Source organism: Talpa occidentalis, unplaced genomic scaffold (genome assembly GCF_014898055.3).
Source record: "Talpa occidentalis isolate TD23 unplaced genomic scaffold, MPIMG_talOcc4v2.1 talOcc4.13, whole genome shotgun sequence".
NCBI lineage: Eukaryota > Metazoa > Chordata > Mammalia > Eulipotyphla > Talpidae > Talpa > Talpa occidentalis.
The window spans coordinates 39,092,627-39,113,574 of record NW_023601322.1 but is presented as its reverse complement, the minus strand read 5'-3'; the positions used below and the strand labels follow the sequence as shown (position 1 = coordinate 39,113,574).

The 20,948-nt window shown below is 44.2% G+C and overlaps 1 protein-coding gene across 3 annotated transcripts in view; it reads right to left on the bottom strand.

Moving 5' to 3' along the window:
• The window catches only part of TMEM241 (transmembrane protein 241), a 158,193-nt gene that overhangs the window by 120,175 nt on the left and 17,070 nt on the right, over positions 1 to 20,948 (bottom strand). For all 3 annotated transcript variants that reach the window (XM_037508735.2, XM_037508736.2, XM_037508737.2), the window contains 2 exons: positions 18,733 to 18,814; positions 4,677 to 4,754 (listed from right to left, as the gene is read on the bottom strand). In XM_037508735.2, the coding sequence (XP_037364632.1) occupies positions 4,677 to 4,754; positions 18,733 to 18,814 (160 nt within the window). The remainder of the gene's footprint in view (positions 1 to 4,676; positions 4,755 to 18,732; positions 18,815 to 20,948) is intronic.

The following is a 20,948-nucleotide window of genomic DNA, read 5'->3' as shown; positions in this document are numbered from 1 at the left end:
ACTGCAGCTCCGCCACTCCCACCACGACAGCTAGGTCTAGTCACGAAAGGACAAAATGACGCCAGACCAAGCTTTCAAAAATTCACACACCAAGAAAAGGTGAGCAGAGAAGCCGCTGTAACCTGTACAAGAGAAAAATTAAGCTCGTGTCCAACTTCTATTCTCGTCTGTCTCTTTAAATTTTCCTCCTTAATCCAGCTCTGAGCAGTGCTATAAATTCTCTGGTATGAGGTGTAAATTAAGAAACAGAAGAAAGGAGAAAGGACATTTTACTCCACCCCTACAGAGTAGGAAAAAAGAGCAGACTGGGAAAATCTAAACTTGGCACTTAGAGTTCCCTGAAATGAAGAAATCAGAACAAAGATTCTACCTTTATGGATTCCTTTTTATTATTCAGCTTGAGGAAATTAGTCCTTCACATTGAGGAAGAAAGTTTTGGCAGAGGGAAGCACACATATTTCTATATTGATAGGGAAAGTAGTCAGACAGGATAGCAGATTAATTCTGACCACTTTATAGTTTTGTAAGTTGAGGACAAACTATGATTTATTCTTACTCTAGTTCAAATGGGCATAATGTTTAAAAGTGAAGTGCTGACAGAACTATCTTAAATTTTCATGCATTACTAAATAACCCAGTTTCAGTGCTTATTTTTTTTTAACTTGGTTTTTTATTGAGGTAACTGGCTTACTACATTGTATATGAATGAGAAGGAAAGGATAACACCCTTCAGGTGTTTATGACCACATCACACCCTCCACCAAGGGTTTCATTGTTTTAGTGAAGATTGTGTTTGCTTACAAAGCGGTGGCTTGCATCTTTGGAGCCTTCTATCTGTCACCTGCCTCAGCAGAGGGGAGGCAAAGCCATGCTTGACTCCACTGCCACCTGGTGGGGACATATTCTTCAGCACAGAAAGGACAGCACCTGGATAACTCGCCTGTAATGTCTTATTAAAAGATTCTCAGCTAAATATAACTGTGTAGAGTCCAGGAATGGCCACTGAGCAGGTTTTCTAGGATCCAGCAGACCGGGTATAGGAGGAGTCAGAGTCCTCAGTGGTTTTTTTGTAGGTCTTTTATTGGGATTTACCCGGTACATGGCAGGCAGGGGTACTGGGGGGGCCAGGAGGCTGGCAGGCCTCGCCCCCAGCAAGTCTTCACTCTATCTGGGCTCTCCAAACTTCTCTCAGCTTCTGCTTCTCTTGCTTCTCTCTGGGCTTCTTTTTCGGCGTCTACTGGCGTCACTGTGCCCTTAAAAGCACAGTCTCAGCCCAGGTGAATCCCATCTACCTATGCCCACACCCTATTCCAGGTGCCCGCCATCAGGCATGCATTCAGGACCGCAAGGATCCATCATCTCTCCTGATGGAGGGAGGGCAGAAAAGCCTGACATTTTTCCTTACCCTACAAACTGACACCTCAACAGTTTGGGAGACAAGCAGGAACGAAAAGGAGGTCAGTGAAAAGGGTGTTCCAGCAGTTGCATGAGTAACCCAGCAACTGTGCGGGGCTTACGTTACAGAGCAGCAAAGCTACCCAGTGCCCGAAAGAGCTCAGCCATTCCACAGGAGAGGTTCTTACAGGTTTATTTTTTACTTTTTAAAAAGTAACATTGCATTTGAACGTTACATAAGTTTCAGGTGTGCATCGATATGAATGCACTACATTTTCTTTTTTTTGTCTTCTAATTAAAGGACCCCAAAGCTGGGATTGAAGAGTAAAAACAAGCAATAAATTCATTACTGAATCCATTTCCTCAGGGTTCCAAAGACAACTGAGGAGTTATGTCAGGGCATTCACCTTTCCAGGTTCTTCAATTTCAAAATCACCTTGTTATCTCAGTATGGATCAGTTTAACAATTCAAAAGTATACTGCCAAAAAAAAAAACCAATGAACAGTTAACACTCTGGGTTAGCGACCTTACTCTGAGGGCTACTTCCTCTGTACCCCCATGCTGCTCTAATTGCTCTCACTTCCTTATGGGTTAATTAACAGTTGTAGGGTAAAGAAAATGTCAGGCTTTTCTGCCCTTCCGCCATCAGGATAGATGATGGATCCTTGTCCTGAATGCATGCCTGATGGCGGGCACCTGGAATAGGGTGTGGGCATAGGTAGATGGGATTCAGCTGAGCTAAGACTGTGCTTTTAAGGGCGGCTTCACGGGGGGATGCCAGCAGCCCCAGCCAGCAGCAGCAGAACCTGAAGGAGAAGCCGACGCAGAAGCAGAGAACACCAGAGAGCCCAGATAGAGTAAAGACTTGCTGGGGGCTGGGAGGCTGGCAGGCCTGCCAGCCTCCCAGCCCCCCAGCCAGCACCCCTGCCTGCCATATGCCTGGTGAACCCCAATAAAAGACCTGCAAAACTACTGAGGACTCTGACTCCTCCTTTACCCGGTCTGCATGGGATCAGAAAACCCGCACTGTGGTCAGTCCTGTCCCTTACAACAGTCTTGGATAATATGGTATAGACAGGATACTGAGGCATTGGGAAATCAGGTAAATGGCCCAGGCCTTGGGCCCAGGAATCTAGTGCCAGAGCTTTTATGATGCTTTTCTGCCATTCCACTAGCCAGCCCTGTGCAGTGCAAGTGGCAGCGGTTGGTAGGCATTTTACTGCCTGCCACCAATGGCCCCACTGGGGCTCAGTCTGCTGGTAGAGGCCAGCAGTGATGGCTGATGGCAGTGGTTCCCCTACCACAGCACCCCAGGGCATGCAGCCCCTGGGGCGCCAAGGTACCAGCTCCACTGCTATGGCTCTACCAGCTGCAGGCAGTGGAGTGGACCCTCAATTTGGTGCTTGGATCATGAAATGGATCATCAGGTGTAAGCTATGAGCTGACTGGTAAATGGTCCAATCAGTCACAGGATTGAAAACGGTCCAATCAAACGGGTATGTGTGGGACCTGAAAGAGGATATAAGGCAGGAGGGAAGCAGATTGGGAAAAATGTGCTCGATTTCATTGGGCTCATAGGTTTGCTCGGACAGCTGACTCCTGCAATCTTGGATTTGCTCGCTTCGACTCACTCACTTAGATGGACACTTGCTCACTTGGACTGGATGCTGTCAGAAGCATCTGAAGGAAGAAGAGAAGCTGAAAAGCTTCCAGAGAAGCCAAAGAACTTTGCAGAGGCCAGGGGTCAATTCCTACCTCCGGCCTGCCTCTGACATCACCTGGTGTCAGCGGCGTCAGGCCTGGTATCTCAGAGAGCTGTCTGTTGGTAGTGTGGGCCAACAACTCACAAAGAGCTGTAACTCTAGTGACCAGTAGTGACTGTCACCACTGGCTAGTGCTGTTGACGGGTGACTGGCACTCTGTGACCAGGTCACCACTGACAGCTGTTCATCGTCTGCACCACCTCCTGGGCCTGCTGCATTGTTGCTGTCTGGTCCAGCATCTGGTGCTGTCCATCCCAACCTTCAGACTGTGACTGGCTGGTGCAACGTCATCTCAGTGGCCCTGCCTATGAGCACTTCCAGCTGTGGGGAGTTGGATCCTGGCCTGCTGCTATTGCTGGCTCCCACATGCTCCAGGGCCTTGTTGACAGGACAGTGCCATCTTGAATGAGCAGCCTTTTGTTTAGGATGTCTGCACACTGGACACTGTCTGGGGTGAGAGAGCTGGCCACTTGTGGCCCTGAGAACTTGTTTTCCCTGTTAAATAGCCCCCACCCCTTGTTGTTGTCCCCTGAGCTTGAGTGGTCTTGCAAATGTGTGCATGGGTGAAGAGCCCACAGACAGTGACCTGTCCTCCACTTGGTACTGTCCTTTTGACTGGCTATTTTTCCCTATATCTCTTTTTCTATGCCACTGATGGTAAAAATCTGTTATTTTATAAACTACAAAGAAAGAAAAAACTAGACTAGGACATATCATTGATTGTAAAAGCATCCCAATTTCATACAGTGAAAACTTTTCAAATGTGAATAAAGCAGTACATTTCAAAATTGATGAAATAAGGAAATTTCAAGATACTGTGATAAGTGTCAGAGTAAGGTGTCAGGCTCCTTGAGTGTCAGAAAGGCTCCAACTGCCTGCAGGTCAGCCTAAAGCACCAAGAGCCTGGTCACCACATGGTGCCCTGGTATGTCCTGCAATCCTTGCTCCTTCACAGCTGGATGAGCTTTAGCACAAAGAATCAAATCAGTCTCTCTGATTAGAATGCAGTCCCATTGCATTCAGTATAAATTCCAAATTCCTAGCTCAGGCTCAGAGGCAAATGTCTCTTTCATAGAGGGATACACCAAAGGTGAAGAAACTTATTCTAGTTGGTGTGAGGCAGAGCTGGGATTGGAAAGAAAATGAATTCCCTGGGATGAATTAATGTTCCCAGCACCCAGTGTGAGGCTCTGCCCTGTGCTTCCATGTGGCTCGAGGATGAGCTGCGGGTGGGAATGTTGCCCCAGCAGGTCCATAGTCAATTCCTGCTTATATCCAAGGCCTTGGTTCAGCCCTCGCTTGGACTGAGTTCTGTTGAAATCAGCAAGCATTCCCATATGTTGAACTGAAGGGAAATCAAAACGAGAGTCCTTTAAATTAGCCACCACTGTCAGGCAGTCTTATCTGGAAACAGATGGCTAGAGACGATAGACACTCATTTGGGTCCTAAAAAAAAAATGCATCTTTGAAATTTAAAGTAAAGGAAGAGAAACTAGTATTTTTGCATTATTATTTACCTCTTTCTGAAAACAGTTCTGGTGCCCACAGATGATAACTTCAGCTACATTATGCAAAGTGAGAAACACAGGAATGGCCTGAAAAAAAGCAGAATAAGCATGAAAATATTTTGTTTGATCTCATAATTACATAATTCTAGATTTCTGCTTAAAAATAAAGATCTGTGGGAACTTTTGGCATCCACATATATCAACCTGTCCAGCTGGGCCTCTCTGTTGGTGCAAGGGGTTAAGATGCAGCCTATGAAGCTATCCGCAGCCACTGCAACTCGAGTTTGATCCCCCGATCCCCGGACAGGGAGCTCCCCACATAGTGTAGCAGACCTCTCCTGGCTCGGTCGCTGCCCCCCTCAGCAGTGTATTTCAGTCACTCTGCCTGTTCTGTTCCCCACTCTGTCTCTGGTGAATCCTATCACCCCCCCACACCTCCGCCCTGTACCCCAGCTCTTGTACGCATAAATAAATAAATAAACTTTAAAAAATAATAATACACCTGTCCAGCAAAAGCACTTCTGCAACAGATTGGTGCTCTCTGATGCAGTTCTACTCTTGCAGAGGTGGGTACAGAGGCTTCCTTCCTACAGATATTCTCATCAACAAACTATTCTCCCCACTAGTTCGAGCTCCAGCTATTCTTGTCTGAATGTTCCAAGCACAAGCTGACAATTAGTATCTCACACAAACCCTAGGCTGGCCAATACTGTCACTGTCCTCAAGTTCCCCCAGAGGGGTGCTGGGTACTGGCCGCTATCTGACAGTACAGCATCTGCATTTGCAGGCATATGTCTACTGTGGGTCTCTGCACCTCTACTCCTACAGTTATCCGGAGGTAGACGCTCCCTCTGACATACCAACTCTGTGTGCACCCTGCCTGAGCAGAGCCCCCCCACGTTCTAAAGTCTTCAGTAGGGAAGTGAGACTTTCAGTCTATAACAGAGAGCCTCTGTATTGCAGCTGCCCCTCCCTGTCCTGGGTTGCACTATTCCGGTAATGCTTCAGATACAAACTGGAATTTCTCCTAACCCCTCTGCCATATTGTCCATCTCTGATGCATACAGCAATCATCCATTTGTCATCCAAGGACCTTTGTCTCTAAGTATAATTTGGTTGTAAATATGTGGAAGAGGTGAGCCTGGCGTCTTTACTCTTCTACCACCTTGCTAGATTCCCTTTACTATTGACTTGAAAGTACACTAATAATAGCTACCAATGTGTTAAGTAGTTTATTTGTATTCTTTTTTTTTTTTTAAGATTTATTTATTTATTTATTTATTCATACAAACACTGGGTACAGTAAAAAGCGCGGGAGGGCGAGAGAATTCACCAGAGCCAGAGCAGGGAGCAGAGCAGGCAGAAGGACCGAAGTACACTGCTGAGGGGAGCAGCGGGCAGCAGGAGAGGTCTGCGCGCCATGCAGCCGGGGATCAAACCAGCGCCGAGGAGGCTGCAGGCAGCTTCGCAACCCAGCGCTCAACCGCTGCGCCACTGGGGAGGCCCTTATATTCTCTTATTTAAAATTGCTCCCTACAACTCTATTAGTGGATGGTATCAGTCTGATTTGTAGACAAGGAAACTGGAGCGTTGAAGACCAGGCAACTTGCTAGAGTGTTTGTGGCTACTTCAGGAGCACAGACACGCCCTTGTTGCAGGCCTAACTGCAAAGCCCACTCTGCCAGCCTTGTGTTACAGTGCCAACACGTGTCAAACCTGAGGCTTAATCTTCTTGGACCTATAAATGCACCAAGTCTATTACAACTTCTGCCAAATTCTGCCAGTCTGCTTTCTCCAGTAATAAAACTGGTATGATCTAAAATGGATAAACTCACAGTAAATTCTATACTAGTTTTTAAAAAGGGCCAGCTTCCATTTCTACTTAAATTTTTAAAATTTGAGTTTCTGAAGTTATGCTTTTCTACTAAGAAGTGAGCAGGCTTTAGAGACAATAGTTTCGTGACAGACTCTATCAGCCTCCATAAAAACCTATCAAAAACAATATTAAGGCCATTTGCAGCTTTACTGATTTCCCCTTGACTAACCATGCACAAGTCCCAGCTGAACTACACTAACTACGTTAGTTCAGGAGACCCCTCCCTCCCTCCATTCCCCAGTGACTGATTCTTTTGCAAAACCTGCCCTTTATTATCTTTATTCAATCAAGTTCAATGGGACTTTTATGAAAACATACAAAAGTTGTGAGACAACAGGAATAAAAAGAGCTAATAAATATTGAATGTTTATTAAATGCCAGATACTATTCTCACTGCTTTTACATATTTAGTCTTCATAATAAGTCTATGAATCTATAGATACTATTTATATCCCCATGATGCAGATAAGAAAGCTGAGGGAAATATTCTGGTTCTTTTTTTAACCTGCCTCTTAATTATCAGATAATTTAGATACTTGCTTGCTGTTAAAGAGATCAGAAAAATAAGAATGTTCTTGCATAATGTCAGAACTCTAGGAAAGACCTTAACAACAAAAGGTCATTACCATCTTTCATCAGGAAAAATGACGCAAGATCAACTAATTAATGAGGCCCAACTCATCATTTTTGATGCAAAATGTAATTCAACTATACTGCAGCCAATTCATTTACTTACCTAAGAGCACAATTTACAACTAACTTATTCTTCACATCCATTAACTTAAAATTCAACATTTCATTCATGTATCATTAGACACTTTTCCCTGGCTGTCAAGAGAAATCAGTAACTGTTACTTAAAAATTTCCATTATTCCCTTGCTCTTGAAAATGGAATATTGAAGACTTGATTGTTACTTGTTCAAGAGTTAGAATGACTGAGAACAGCTTTCTATGGAAAAATCCTAGCCCTGCTCACAGGCAAGGCCTTGGGTCACTGCAGAGGTGTGGATGATTCTTTTTTTATTCAATCGCAAGTCCCAGGTGGCTTCTTCATTTTTTTAAAAAAAAAGTCAATCCTACTTTCTCTTTGGGTCATTTTTAAATACGAGTGTGGTCTTCTTCTACAATATAGAATAATTGCACTCCAGGGCCTTACCCAAGAATGCAACTTGAACTGCTGACAGTCCAATTTTATCAAAATTATTCGTGCCAGAAATAATGTTCATAGAGGATGGCCTAAGGCAATCTGCCCAACTGTGAACACAGCCAGATAACCTGAGAGTGGTGGTACAGCCCCAAAGAATTGCTTCTACTGAGCTCTATGCTATGTCACCATACCTTCAAAACACCCTAAAAATCCTTGAAACTAGGTTGTCATCATGTTTGTGATAAGGAAGTTACAAGTTACCAAGTCTATTCTTTATGAAGACACCACTGTGAGCAAGGAAAAGCTTTGTGTTTCTTCAGCAATGGTCCTGACCTTCTTACCAGCACTGACAGTCTTAACAGCTTTTTAATTTGGTTGCAGGAAGCTGAGAGCTGAATTCAATGCCCAGCTGTGTTTATTTTGTAAAATATTCTAAATTTCTAGGTTGTAAGTCCTTCTGTGATCTTGTCTAGTTCTTCGTCTCTTTACCTAGATTTCTTTTTAAATTCTTCACTAAAAATATAGTTACATTTGGGGCCTCCCTCGCGGCGCAAGGGGTTAAGAACAGCACTGTGAAGAAATCAGCAGTCTCTGCAACAAGTGTTCGATCCCCGGCCGGCCTGGGAGCTACCCACATGGTGCAGCAGACCTCTCCTGTCTTGCCGACTGCTCCCCTCAGCAGTGTACTTCAGTCAGTCTGCCTGTTCTGCTCCCCACTCTGTCTCTGGTGAATCCTCTCACTCCCCTCCCCTGCACCTTTGGCTTTGTATGCATAAATAAATCTTGTATGCATAAATACAGTTCTTGTATGCATAAATAAATCTTTAAAATATATATAATCATAATTATTTTATTTTATTTATTTATTTATTTTTATACAAGCACTGGGTACAGTCAGAAGCACGGGAGGGCGAGAGAATTCACCAGAGCCAGAGCGGGGAGCAGAGCAGGCAGAAGCACACTGCCAAGGGGAGCAGTGGGCGGCAGGAGAGGTCTGCACGCCATGTGGGACCCTCCTCCAGTGGCCGGGGAGCAGCCGAGGATCGAACCGGCGCTGCAGAGGCTGTGGGCAGCTTCGCAGCCCAGCGCTCAACTGCTGCACCACCAGGGAGGCCCAATCATAATTATTTTAATCATAATTATTCTTTTAAGTCAATATACAGCCTTTTTGGATGATGGTAGGGTATCTGAATATGTATATTTGTAAATGCAATTTAATTGAGATTTAAGGGTTTACTTTCATTAATTTTATTATTCTGTCACTAGTTGGCAAACTCCCTGGGCAGAGGAGGCTCACACTCCCCTCTCTGCCAGTGACTCTTCAGCTCAAACTTCAAGACCATCTTTGCCCTTTATTTGCAAACGACATAAAGTAGCTGATTCAAACTTAGGAACCTCATTATATGAAAAGGCATCTTAAAATACCCAGAGTTCTTCCAGTGTGGCAAGATGCAAGGGAATAAGAACAGGACTCAGGGTTGGATCAGCCCTGCAGCATCCCATTGGCCATTAGAAATGCATGGGCCAGAACAAAGGACTGATTTACCTGCTTTCAGCGAATTGCTATTTTTCTCATACTTTCTACCCAAGAGCATAGACCTGAACTCAGTTAAACTGAATATGCAATTCTAAAGCACCCTGTAAGGTCCGGAATGGACACTGCGGGTTTTCTATGATCCAATGCAAACAGGGTAATGGAGGAGTCAGAGTCCTCAGTGGTTTTTTGCAGGCTTTTATTGGGATTTGCCTGGTACACAGCAGGCAGGGATGCTGGGGGGCCAGGAGACTGGCAGGCCTCCCAGCCCCCAGCAAGTCTTCACTCTATCTGGGCTCTTCAGTCTTCTCTCAGCTTCTCTCTGCTCTTCTCATGGCTCTGCTTCTCTCTCGGCTTCTGCTGGCGTCCCTGTGACGCTGCCCTTAAAAGCCCAGTCTTAGCCCAGGTGAATCCCATCTACCTATGCCCACACCCTATTCCAGGTGCCCGCCATCAGGCATGTATGCAGGACCGCAAGGATCCATCATCTATCCTAATGGCGGGAGGGCAGAAAAGCCTGGCATTTTTCCTTACCCTACAGTCCACCTCCTCAGAGTTTTCTGCCATATAGTCTTCATATATACAATTTTCTTAGCAAACATAAACAATGCAGCCATGGCCCACAAAAGCAAATACATCACAATATAACAACAAAATATAACAGAACACAAATAAGTCCAGGCAGGGCTCCAACCTAGTGGCAAAAGACAATTATTGGTACCAGCAGATGAGCCACCAAATCTGCTGTCGAAGGCACTGCTCATACGAGGGAGGGGAACCACTCACGGCATCTACTGTAACACACCAGGAGCCATCAGGCTTCCTGGCCTTCTCTGGCTGTAGTCTCGGCTACAAACCACACACCGCATCCACCCCCAGAATGCACTCATTTTGCAATTGGTGATTCTATTCTGTTGGGGGCAATCGCCCACCCTCAGGGTTTCTGTCTGCAGTCGCTCCAACATTGGGCCTTCATAGCCACCAATGCAACTCGCAGACCCCTGTACTCAGGCCAACCCACTGCACAAGCACATGGGTTGGGGATCCTTGGATACAAACTCTACATTCAGCTTGGGCTCCACCCCAAGCCACGTTCCCCAACCGTCCCCCAAGGACGGGTTCCTCAGCTCCTCACCCTCACTCAACAACAAGCAGGGCATCACCCACAGGTGATTTTACGAGACTCACTGGCCTTCCTCAGTTTACTTAGTGCTTAGCAGCCACTCAGGGCTTCCCAAACTTAGCATCAGTACCAGATTTTGCCTTCTCAGTTGGCTTTTCTCCTCTGCCTAGATGCTAGGCATACACAGGCTGCTTTTGGCCATCAAGGGCCACTGGCCACCCCCAGATTCCCATCTCCTGGGGTGTACAAACAATAGCATCCTTCCCCAGGGTCCCAAAAACTTAACTTGCCAAAGTTCCTCTGCCTTCTGGCGGGATTGTCAGTCCAAGTTCATCAGTCTGAGTCCATCAGTCCAAGTCCATTAGGCCTCCCCTTCCATCAGCACTGGCGAGCTCCAAATCGTGGTCCCCTCTTCCCGGACGATTCTTGCTGCCTCGGGGGTCGTGGGCTGGTCCTCTCAGGCGAGGTCTTGTCCCGCAGCTCCCCTACCTTGTCCATCTCCTGTGCCGCCATGAGGCCCCCAGCGTCGTCATAGGCAAACAGTCTGTTACTCCTTAGTCCCTCCAGGTCTTCGGAGGGCTCCATACCCATCTGCATGGATCATCCTGCCGACTATGCCAATTGTAATGCAACCAACCCATTCCAGGTAGGTTTGTTAACGGTTTTAGCAGCCACATGCTCTTCACCATTGTTTGTAGTCGCCGTACTCCTCCATGCACTCTACTGCACTCCTTCACCCTCGACACCACAACACCATCACACCGCACTCTGCTGCACCACCCTTATAAACCAGTCTCTTCGCTCAGGTGTACCCATCTACCTTTGCTCACACCCTATTCCAGGTGCCCGCCATCAGGCATGCATTCAGGCCCGCAAGGATCCATCATCTATCCTGATGGCGGGAGGGCAGAAAAGCCTGACATTTTTTCTTACCCTATACACCCAAAGGAGTCTAGAAGGAGGCAAGTGAGGACACACTATCATTCTCTTCTCATATACTCAAGAAAGCCTCTACCAGATCATATGTGGAATATAGAGAAGAAAAAACCAAAGGAACTGACAACTAAGCCAAAACAAGCCCCACAAACAGGACTGCAGAACTGAAGCTCCAGAGGAGGCAGGACGGGATGAGAACAGAAGGGGGAAGGAGGCCCAGTGGCCTCGGATAAAGGACTGTGGGTGCTCTGATGGCAGGGGTGGTGTGGTAACATACATCTGCGAATACATCTATTCCCATAAATCATGTACAGGGCTGCAAACCAAGATTATCTCAATAAAGGGGAAAAAAAAAAAAACCCCACACCTCTATCAGAGCCCAGGGGTTGTTTATAAATGTTTTTAAATTGTGATAAAATAAACATATTGTAGTGGGGCATTCAGGTGCAGGGTAGGCAGGGGAACTGGGGGTGTGGGTGGCCCAGCCCCTAGCGAATCTTTGGGCTGTTTCTCTGGGCTCTCTGGCATTCATTCATGGTCTCACCTCTCCTGTAGTCATATGGCTCCTCCTTGTAGCTGTGCTCCCATAGCCTTCCTTATAGCCTGGACTCTGGGCTCAGGTGTGCACACTTATGCATGCCCACACATGTTCCAGGTGTCCACAATCATGCACACATACCCTACACCCACACTCCCAAGCACCTTCTGATTAACATGATCCAGGCCACAGGTGATAGCCACAGAGGCTATTGGCATAAAAATCCAGATTAATTCCATTTACCCTACAATCATTTTTAAGAATATAGTTCAGGGGAATTAAGCACATTCACACTGTTGTGCAACCATCACCACCACCCATCTCTAGAATTCTTCATCTGCAAACCTAAAAGTATGTATCTATTAGACACTAGCTCCCCATTCTCTCCTCTGCTCAGCCCCTGCAACACCCTTCTACTTTGTCTCTGTAAATTTGACTTTACTCAGTATCTCATATAAGTGAAATCACACAGTATTTGTCCTTTTGTGACCGCCTTATTTCAATAGGTGTTGTAGGGTAAGTGAAAATTATCAGGATTTTCCACCCTCCCACCATTAGCATTAATGATAGATCCCTGCAGTCCTACATGCATGCCTGATGGTGGGCACCTGGAGTAGGGTGTGGGCATGCATAGGTGATGTAGGGTCAGGAAGACCACAGAGCAGGTTTTCTATGATCTAGCAGACCGGGTAAAGGAGGAGTCAGAGTCCTGGAGCCCTCAGTGGCTTTTGCAGGCTTTTTATTTAAATTTACCAGGTATATGGCAGGCAGGGGTGCTGGGGGGCTGGGAGGCTGGCAGTTCTCCCAGCCCCAGCAAATCCTCACTCTATCTGGGCTCCCTGGTGTTCTCTCTTCTTCTCTGCTTCTTTCTCGTCTTCTTCTCGGCTTCTGTTCGTTCTTGGCTTCTTCTCGGCTTCTGCTGTTGTCCCCGTGACACTGCCCTTAAAAGCCCAGTCTTAGCCCAGGTGAATCCCATCTACCTATGCCCACACCCTATTCCAGGGACCCTCCATCAGGCATGCATTCAGGACCGCAAGGATCCATCATATATCCTGATGGCGGAAGGGCAGAAAAGCCTGACATTTTTCCTTATCCTACAGGTGGGCACACCTGGGCTGAGAGACTGGGCTTATAAGGGCAGTGTCACAGGGACGCCAGCAGAACGAGAGTAGCAACAGCTGTAGAAGCAGCAGCAGAGAAGCAGAGGTAGCAGAGAACAGAGCCCACGAGAGAACACTGGAGAGCCCAGAAAGAGTGAAGACTCGCCAGGGGCTAGGAGGCCTGTCAGCCCCTTCCTGCCCCCCTACCCACCTCCATGCCTGCTGTGTACCTGGATGCCGCACTACAAATGGTGTAAAAAGCTCAATAAAAGCCTGAAAAGCCACCGACGGCTCCAGGACTCACCTCTGCCATCTGCCCGGATCATAGAGATCCTGCTCTATGTCTTCCTGGCACTACAGTGTGTTTTCAAGTTTCTTCTATGTTGTAGCATGTGTCAGAATTCCTGTTCTTTAAGAGTGAAAAGCATTCTATTTGTCTACACCACATTTTGTTTATAAATTCATTCATGAATGGATTCTTGGGTTGCTTCTACTTTCTGGCTGTTGAGATCAATGCACCAAGAAGTGGAATTGCTAGATTATATAATAATTTCTATTTTTAATATTTTGAGAAACCACCTGTAGGGTAAATGGACTGGTCAGGTTTTTTCCACCTTCCCATAGCTAGCCTCTATAGATGCCATCTGTGGCCTATGCAAAAAGTGCTTGGAAGCGTGAGCATAGGGCACTCACACATGTAATTACAGACAGTTGGGCCTAAATAACACGGGTGTGCACGTGTGTCAATGCTCACACGTGTGCCTAGTGGAGGTTGTAAAGGCAGCAGCAGGAGCATGGTGAAGAGGACTGCTCTGAGGTGAGACCATGAGACTACAGAGGAGACTGAGAACACCAGAGAGAGAACAGAGAAAGAGCACAAAGATTCATGGGGGACTAGGAGGCTGTTTCTTCCCTAGCCTCCAGGGTTGGGGGGAGCCTGCCTGGCCTGCTTGCCTGCCTGCTGGTCTGCTTGTTGTACCTGGGTCCATGTTCTAGCATTGAAAGACCCGTAAAACTCTATACATGCCTTAAGACTCTCGTTATCCATCTGCCCAAATCGACCGAGAACCTGCCCACCCTGGGCCTGCTTGCACTAGACCCCCATACTGTTTTCCATAGCAGTTTTACCATTTTACATTCCCAAGAGCAGTGCACAGGGTTACAATTTCTCCACATCCTCACCAACACTTGCCATTTTCTGGACTATTTTTATAGTAGTCATCCTACTGAGTGTGAAATGGTCTCTGTGTGGTTTAGTTTGCATTTCCCTAAAAATTCGTGAGACTGAGCATTTTTTCCTGGACTTACTGGCAATTTGTGTGTCTTTGAGAAAATGTCCATTTACATACATTCTTTGCTCATTTTTTATCAGGTCGTTTGGTTTTTTTTGGTGGTTGTGAGTTGTTTTCTACATATTCAAGATATTAATCCCTGTTAAATAATATAACTAAGACATTCACCACAAGTTTGGTATAATTTATTCAAGGGGAAACACTCCACAGATTGGGGTACAGTGCCACACGAGCAGTGGAGCACTCTTGCTGTGGGGTTCTGAGCAAGAGCAAGTTTTATAGAGCTTTAGAAACGGCAATGTGGAAACTGGGCATAATAGACTGAGGCTGCATATCTGACATTATTTAGAAAGCTCAAGGAACAAGGAAATAAACACAGCCACTGAGCTGGCTCCACATCCCGACTGGATAGATGGTATTTCTGGTCAAGCAGAGCAGGAGTGGCTCTGCCCTGGTCCTAGAAATTTATTTCAACATACCATATGCACTGAAAGATTTGTAAATGCTTCTTCCATTCACTGGGTTGCTTTTTTACTCATTAAATAGAGTAGTGTTTTGATGCACCAAAGTTTTTCATTTTGAAGTCCAATTTGTCTATTTTCCCCTTTGTTGCATGGGACTTTGGTGTCACATCCAAGAAATTACTGCCAAATCCAATGCTATGAAGTTTTCCCCTCAGCATCATTTTAATGAGTCATTTTTATGAGTTATGGAAAAACATCTTTAGATGGAACAAGAAGACAACCAATATCCAGAGGAGGGTATTGCTGTTTTGAAACTCAGCTCACATGTTAACTAATCCTTGCCATCAGACTCTGACCACCTCTGCTAAGAAATAACCTGCTTCTAATCAGCAGTAATAGGCAACAATATGAAGAGTCTCCAATTCCACATTAACATGTATGCTCTTCTGTGGATCCAAATTCCTTTACAGGATACTAGAGCCAAACAAAGGGGGAGAAGAACCACCCCTCCAGTTTGCTTAACTAACTTACTCTTCTTGGGTCTCCGGGCATGGTCTGAGCAGCCAAATCACCAATACCGGGAAGTCTTTCATTAGCAAGCTCACCAATGAGTCAATGTGTACCCCTGTTCTAAACACTCACTAGCACAGGCTTTGAGGCAATCCTGTCAAGCTGACAAGGCTTCCAAACAGGAAATTATAACAAGTAACAATGACTGATCAAGGCTGTTATGCCCCTTTGAAGACCAACACTCATGCCAACGAAACCATCATCACCGTGACATTGTTCAATGTAGGAAAGCCATAGAAGCAGAACTGAATTAGCCTGAGTAGAAGGGAGAATAACTACAAAGTTCTTCTCTCCTTCCAAATCAATCCTGATCTTCCTTGGGAAGTGTGCTTTAGGGAGGACAGAGGGAAAGTTTGGACAGACTTGAGTTTGCAGCTCTATTTTAACAGGTATAGCTTGTCAAACCTGCACCTCAGTTTCCTCATTTGTTAATAGAAAGAATGAAGTCTGGCATCACATCATGAAAATTGTCGATTTCAAAGTGCCTGGCATGCACTATAGCTAATATTCCTGGTGGCGATTACCATAGTGAGCTGCGTGTGTCTCACTGAAGTTCTTAAGTTCAGCAATCATGCCTTATTAGCCTTTAAGCTCCCAGTACATAACAGATCCCCAATGGACAGTCACAAGAATAATCTGTCCCTTAACTTCTGTATATCATTCAATTGTGAGTAAGAGGTGGAAAAATCAATAAAGCACTGCCCCAATGCCAGCTTCCTCTCAGGAGCTGCACATCAGGAGAACAGTGATTCAAAGGTTTGACAGATAAAAGAAGCATTAGGGAGAAGAGCTACTTCCAAAGCGTTTTGCATAACAATACACCCACAGATTTTTAACGCAGAACTTTCCCCCCAATTCCTTATAGATTCATTAAACTGACAGCTTGGCACCAGCATATGGATACCTGTTTTCTATCTAACACAAGCTGTACATGTGCCCCATGTTTAATACACTCTATGAATTTATAAGCAACTATGTAGAAATAAGAACACAGAAAACAAAGAAAAGATACTGTTGTCTCAATAAAAAACAGTAAGTGTCTCCTTTGTGTCCTCCTACTCCAATTGGTTATATTTGGTTCGGGGTTGTTTTCCTTTGCTCCAAGAGTTTAATCACAGCAGATTCTATTTGCCTATTAGAGGAGGCTGTGCTCTAGGCTGATGCCACTCAGTGTAGATCCTACCGAAGACATACATTCTTGCACCAGAATGGAAAATCAGTGCTTTGCTTCTTCAAAATGCCTTGCCATGAAAGGCATGTCAGCTCAAGAAAACCATGATTGTGCAGAACTGGCACAATCTTCTTTTGAACAGGTAAAAAAAGAGCTCTCAGACTGGCCCGGCCTGGGGTTTCACACCACAAAGCATTGATCTAGGTTACAGAACAACATGTCTGCCTGAGAACATACTAGGTTGACATTTACGATGCACTTATGAGGGGTTTTAGCCACCTAGAATTCTTATCCCATCATTTGGCAAAGTATCCCAATACTGAGGATCTATGGGATTTGAGCAGAAGATGCTATACTACCAGGACTGACCAAACAGCACTCTGAGACCTCTCAAGTCACAGTGACTGTTTCAGAGAGGACGTGATCTAGGACTGGCCAATCAGCATGATCCAGCCTCCTGGTAGCCTGCAGACCTGGGGTGGGCAGTGGCTGTGACCGATGCAATCAGAGTGAATCTTAGGACTCAAGCAGGAGATACAAGGAAGACATTCTTTCTATTAGACGTAAATTGCGAATATGTGAGTCTCTAGTCAACACCACCTGTGAGAGGAGAGCCTGGTTCTGAACTGGAACAAAGACAGAGAAGAGAAATGAAAGACAGAAACTGGATTCTGAGTATGTCAGAGCCTCTGAGTCAAGGCATGTCTGAAGGAGATTTCTATCCTCTGTCTTTTCATTAACATGAACCAGTAAATTTTCCTTTTGCTTAATTTGTGACTTTGCTGACACCTGCAACTAAAACAGTATGAAGTTATTTCTGTGTGAGTACTATACTCTGAGCTCATTCTAAAATTTATATATGAATTGGTCCTACAGAGACAAATCTGAAAAGGCAAAATGTGAGGAATCAGGAGAATTGCCTCTATCTGGGACTAGAGACAGGTTACCAAAACTTCCCCCACCTGAGTTCCTTCTTCTGTCAGGTGATTAGCACCTGCCTCTGTTCTATGGTGTCAGAATCACACAGAAGGATTTAGAACAAGTCACTCTGGAAACATAAAAAAGGCACAGTATAAACAAAATATTAGCATAACACCTTACTTATTAAAACCTCAAAATTCTGACATCCACAATTATGCAGAGCCGATAAAAATTTTAAAGCCTTTGAACAACACATTGACTTTTATTAAATCCTGTATCTGCTGTAGGAGAGGAAGCAGCCTCTGTAGGTCAGAGGATGAGAAGTGAGGCAGTGAGCCCCTGAGGGCCTGACAGAACAAAGCAGGAGAGAGGTCTTGGGGTCTGGGCTGAGCACCAGTATGCACCACAGATCATTTCTACGGCCCACCCGGGATGTTTCTCCCCCAATGCACACATCATCCATCTGTTCAAGCTTATGAATGGTGAAAGAATAACGATTTAATATAGACAGTACCACTACTGATTCTCAACCCCTATTTTGCAACTTTAGAGTTGTCATAACAATAACATTGTTATTCAGTTAGGCATATTTTATTTCCTTTTACAGTGTTCATATGTGAGATCCAACAGACCAACACAACAATAAACTTTATTTTAAAAGATTTAGTTGTTTTGAAAATTTCACATTTTTCCAAAAGTCAATAGTGATTTTCTGATTAAAAAAAAAAAGACTTAGTAATCAGAGAACAGAAAGAGAGAGGCATTGGTGTTGCTTCTGATTTTTAAGCAGAGTTCTGAGTATCTGGTCAGCGGTATCATTAATGGATTTCCTTTTAATGACAAAATAACTAAATCTGGGGGAGTCCATGTAATGTAACTGGAAGTTTGTTCTTCAAACTCTTTTGAGGAGTTCCATTCTGGGGGAGGGACTGGGAAGATCTATGGACACTTGTTTTACTAGTGTCACCATGTGCTGGGTGGCAACTCTGCCAGGCATTTACATCCATGAGTTAGCCCAGCATGCCCCAGCCCATATTATCAGTGGACAGGATTACAGTTGCCAGAAGCAAGGAACAGATTGAGTCTTCCTCGCCACTCCTGAGGCGGGCTGGATCCAAGCAGACCCGTCTGTGGCTACTCTCTCTTCCTGCTTCTCCATCTGTGCCTTTCCAGCTTGTAAAGCAAGCTGGCCGTTCCCAGTTATCTGCTTATATTCAATCTAGAGAAGTGGGTAAAAAGACCCCATGTTGGCCTCAAGTCCAAGACTTGCTCTCCAATGTAGCTATTCCATTATTAAAGTGGATGCTTCCCGCTATTGATTCAAGGCACAGTAAGTTGAAAGGCAAAGGGGAAGAGGTGAGGGGATGATCTTTGCAAAGCCTCTAACACTTACCAGTCTGGACAATGCTCTGGAACCAGCATAGATTATACCCACAAATAACACTGAGGCAGGAAGCCACGTCAAAATACCAAATCTGAAAAGAGGGAAAGAGACCACAATACTTGTCATTTTATGTCCAAAAGGCCCAAAGAATGCAAAAACTCCTATGTTCATTTCATTACTATGTATAATAGCCAAGTTGTGGAAACAATCTAAGTGCCCAACCACAGATGAATGGGTAAGAAAATACGGTATACTCTGCATACAATGAAATACTACTCAGCTATAAAAGAGATGATATCTTGCCATTTGCAACAACATGATGGAACTGGAGAGGATTTTGCGAAGTGACATAAGTTATAAGGAGAAAGACAAATACCAGATGATCTTACTCATACGCAGAGTAAGGAAAACCAAAACAAGACAAAACTAAACCAGAACAGACCCTAGAATTATGACTGCAGAATTGTGGTTACCAGAGGGAAAGGTGATAAGTGGGGAGCAAAGGGGAAAGAGGGTCCAGTGGACAATGGTGGAGGACTATGAGTGCAATGATGGTAGGTATGATGTGACAGAGGTGGGAACCTACTCCCTAATTCATACACAGTGAAATGAAGCAATGTTACCTCAATAAAAAATTATTTTTTAATTGAAAAAAATAAAAAGACTTAGCTGGAAGGTGAGACCTTTCAGGTGTACCAAACATAGCAACAGTTTGTCTAACCATTCCTGAGTGCCCCCTGGGGGTGACGAAAGCTGACAAAGTCACCACACCTAAGCCGGTCACCCTGCCTACTACCTGGCATTACTGATTCCACTATAGGGCACAGATGAGCAGGTGTTGGAAAAGACCTCCTGCAGGAGAGAGAAGTCGACTGTTTTACAGGGAAATGAATATTGTTCTTTAGAATTTGAGTAGTCAAAGGCTATGAACCTACACCAAATTAGAAACTGTAAAGGTGGCTTACCTGGGAGATATATCAAACAGTAAAAGGTACCAGTGTCAAAGGACAGAATTTAAAAATAAGAGTGTTAGACAAGAACCATCTTACACCAGTGAGAATGGTACATATTTAAAAAACTAGCAACAATAAATGTTGGCGAGGATGTGGAGAAAAAGGAACTCTCCTGCGCTGCTAGTGGGAGTGCAAACTGGTCCAACCACTATGGAAAGCTGGAGAGTCCTCAACCTGCTAAAGATCAAGCTTCCATATGATCCAGCAATTCCACTCCTAAGTATTTACCCAAAGGACACAGAAACATTAATTCAAAAGGGCACCTGACCCCTATGTTTATAGCAGCACTATTTACAATAGCTAAGCTATGGAAACAACCCAAATGCCCAAAAATAGATGACTGGATCAAGAAGATGTGATACATATACACAATGGAATATTACTCAGCAATCAAAAAAGATAAACCCATGCAATTTGCAGCAACATGGATGGAGCTGGAAGGGATCATGCTCAGCGAAATAAGCCAGAAAGAAAAAGAAAAATATCAGATGGCTTCACTCATAGCAGGAATTTAGAAAATCTAAATAAGGGAACATGAAAAAGACTAATTATAATAAAGTAAAAATCAAAATTAACAAGCAATTATAAACTATAAATCAAAATCAACAAGCAACTCACTCATAGCAGGAATTTAGAAAATCTAAATAAGGGAACATGAAAAAGACTAATTATAATAGTGTAAAAATCAAAATCAACAAGCAACTATAACCAGAGATACACTATGGGGGGGGGGAGGAGGGAGGAGGATCAAAACAAGGGGGGTGGGATTTGTATGGGGACTACAACCAAGATGAAAATGCATACATTGTGCAAAAATGAAAAATGATGTAAAAAATATATAAAATTAAAAATAAATAAATATATATATAAATTTCTGGGAAAATACAGTTTTAATGTATGGTAATAAGCTAAAAAAAGTAAGGGGTATATAACTAATATCCATATTTCTATATCAATTTATCACCTATATATAAATTCTTCATGTTAGTCCATTTGAAATGCTACCAGTGCTTTTGCTGACAAAATATAAATATTACTGTATTGAAATCAATTATTTTCTTTAATATTAAGCTTCTTATGTATTTGGAATTCCACAAACAATTTTCTTCTAGAAATTACTTCATGATTATATTCCTTTTGGTTATACTCTATTTTTTGCTTCAAATAAACAATTCTCTTTTTTTTTTTGAGAAAAAAAAAAAGTGTTAGACA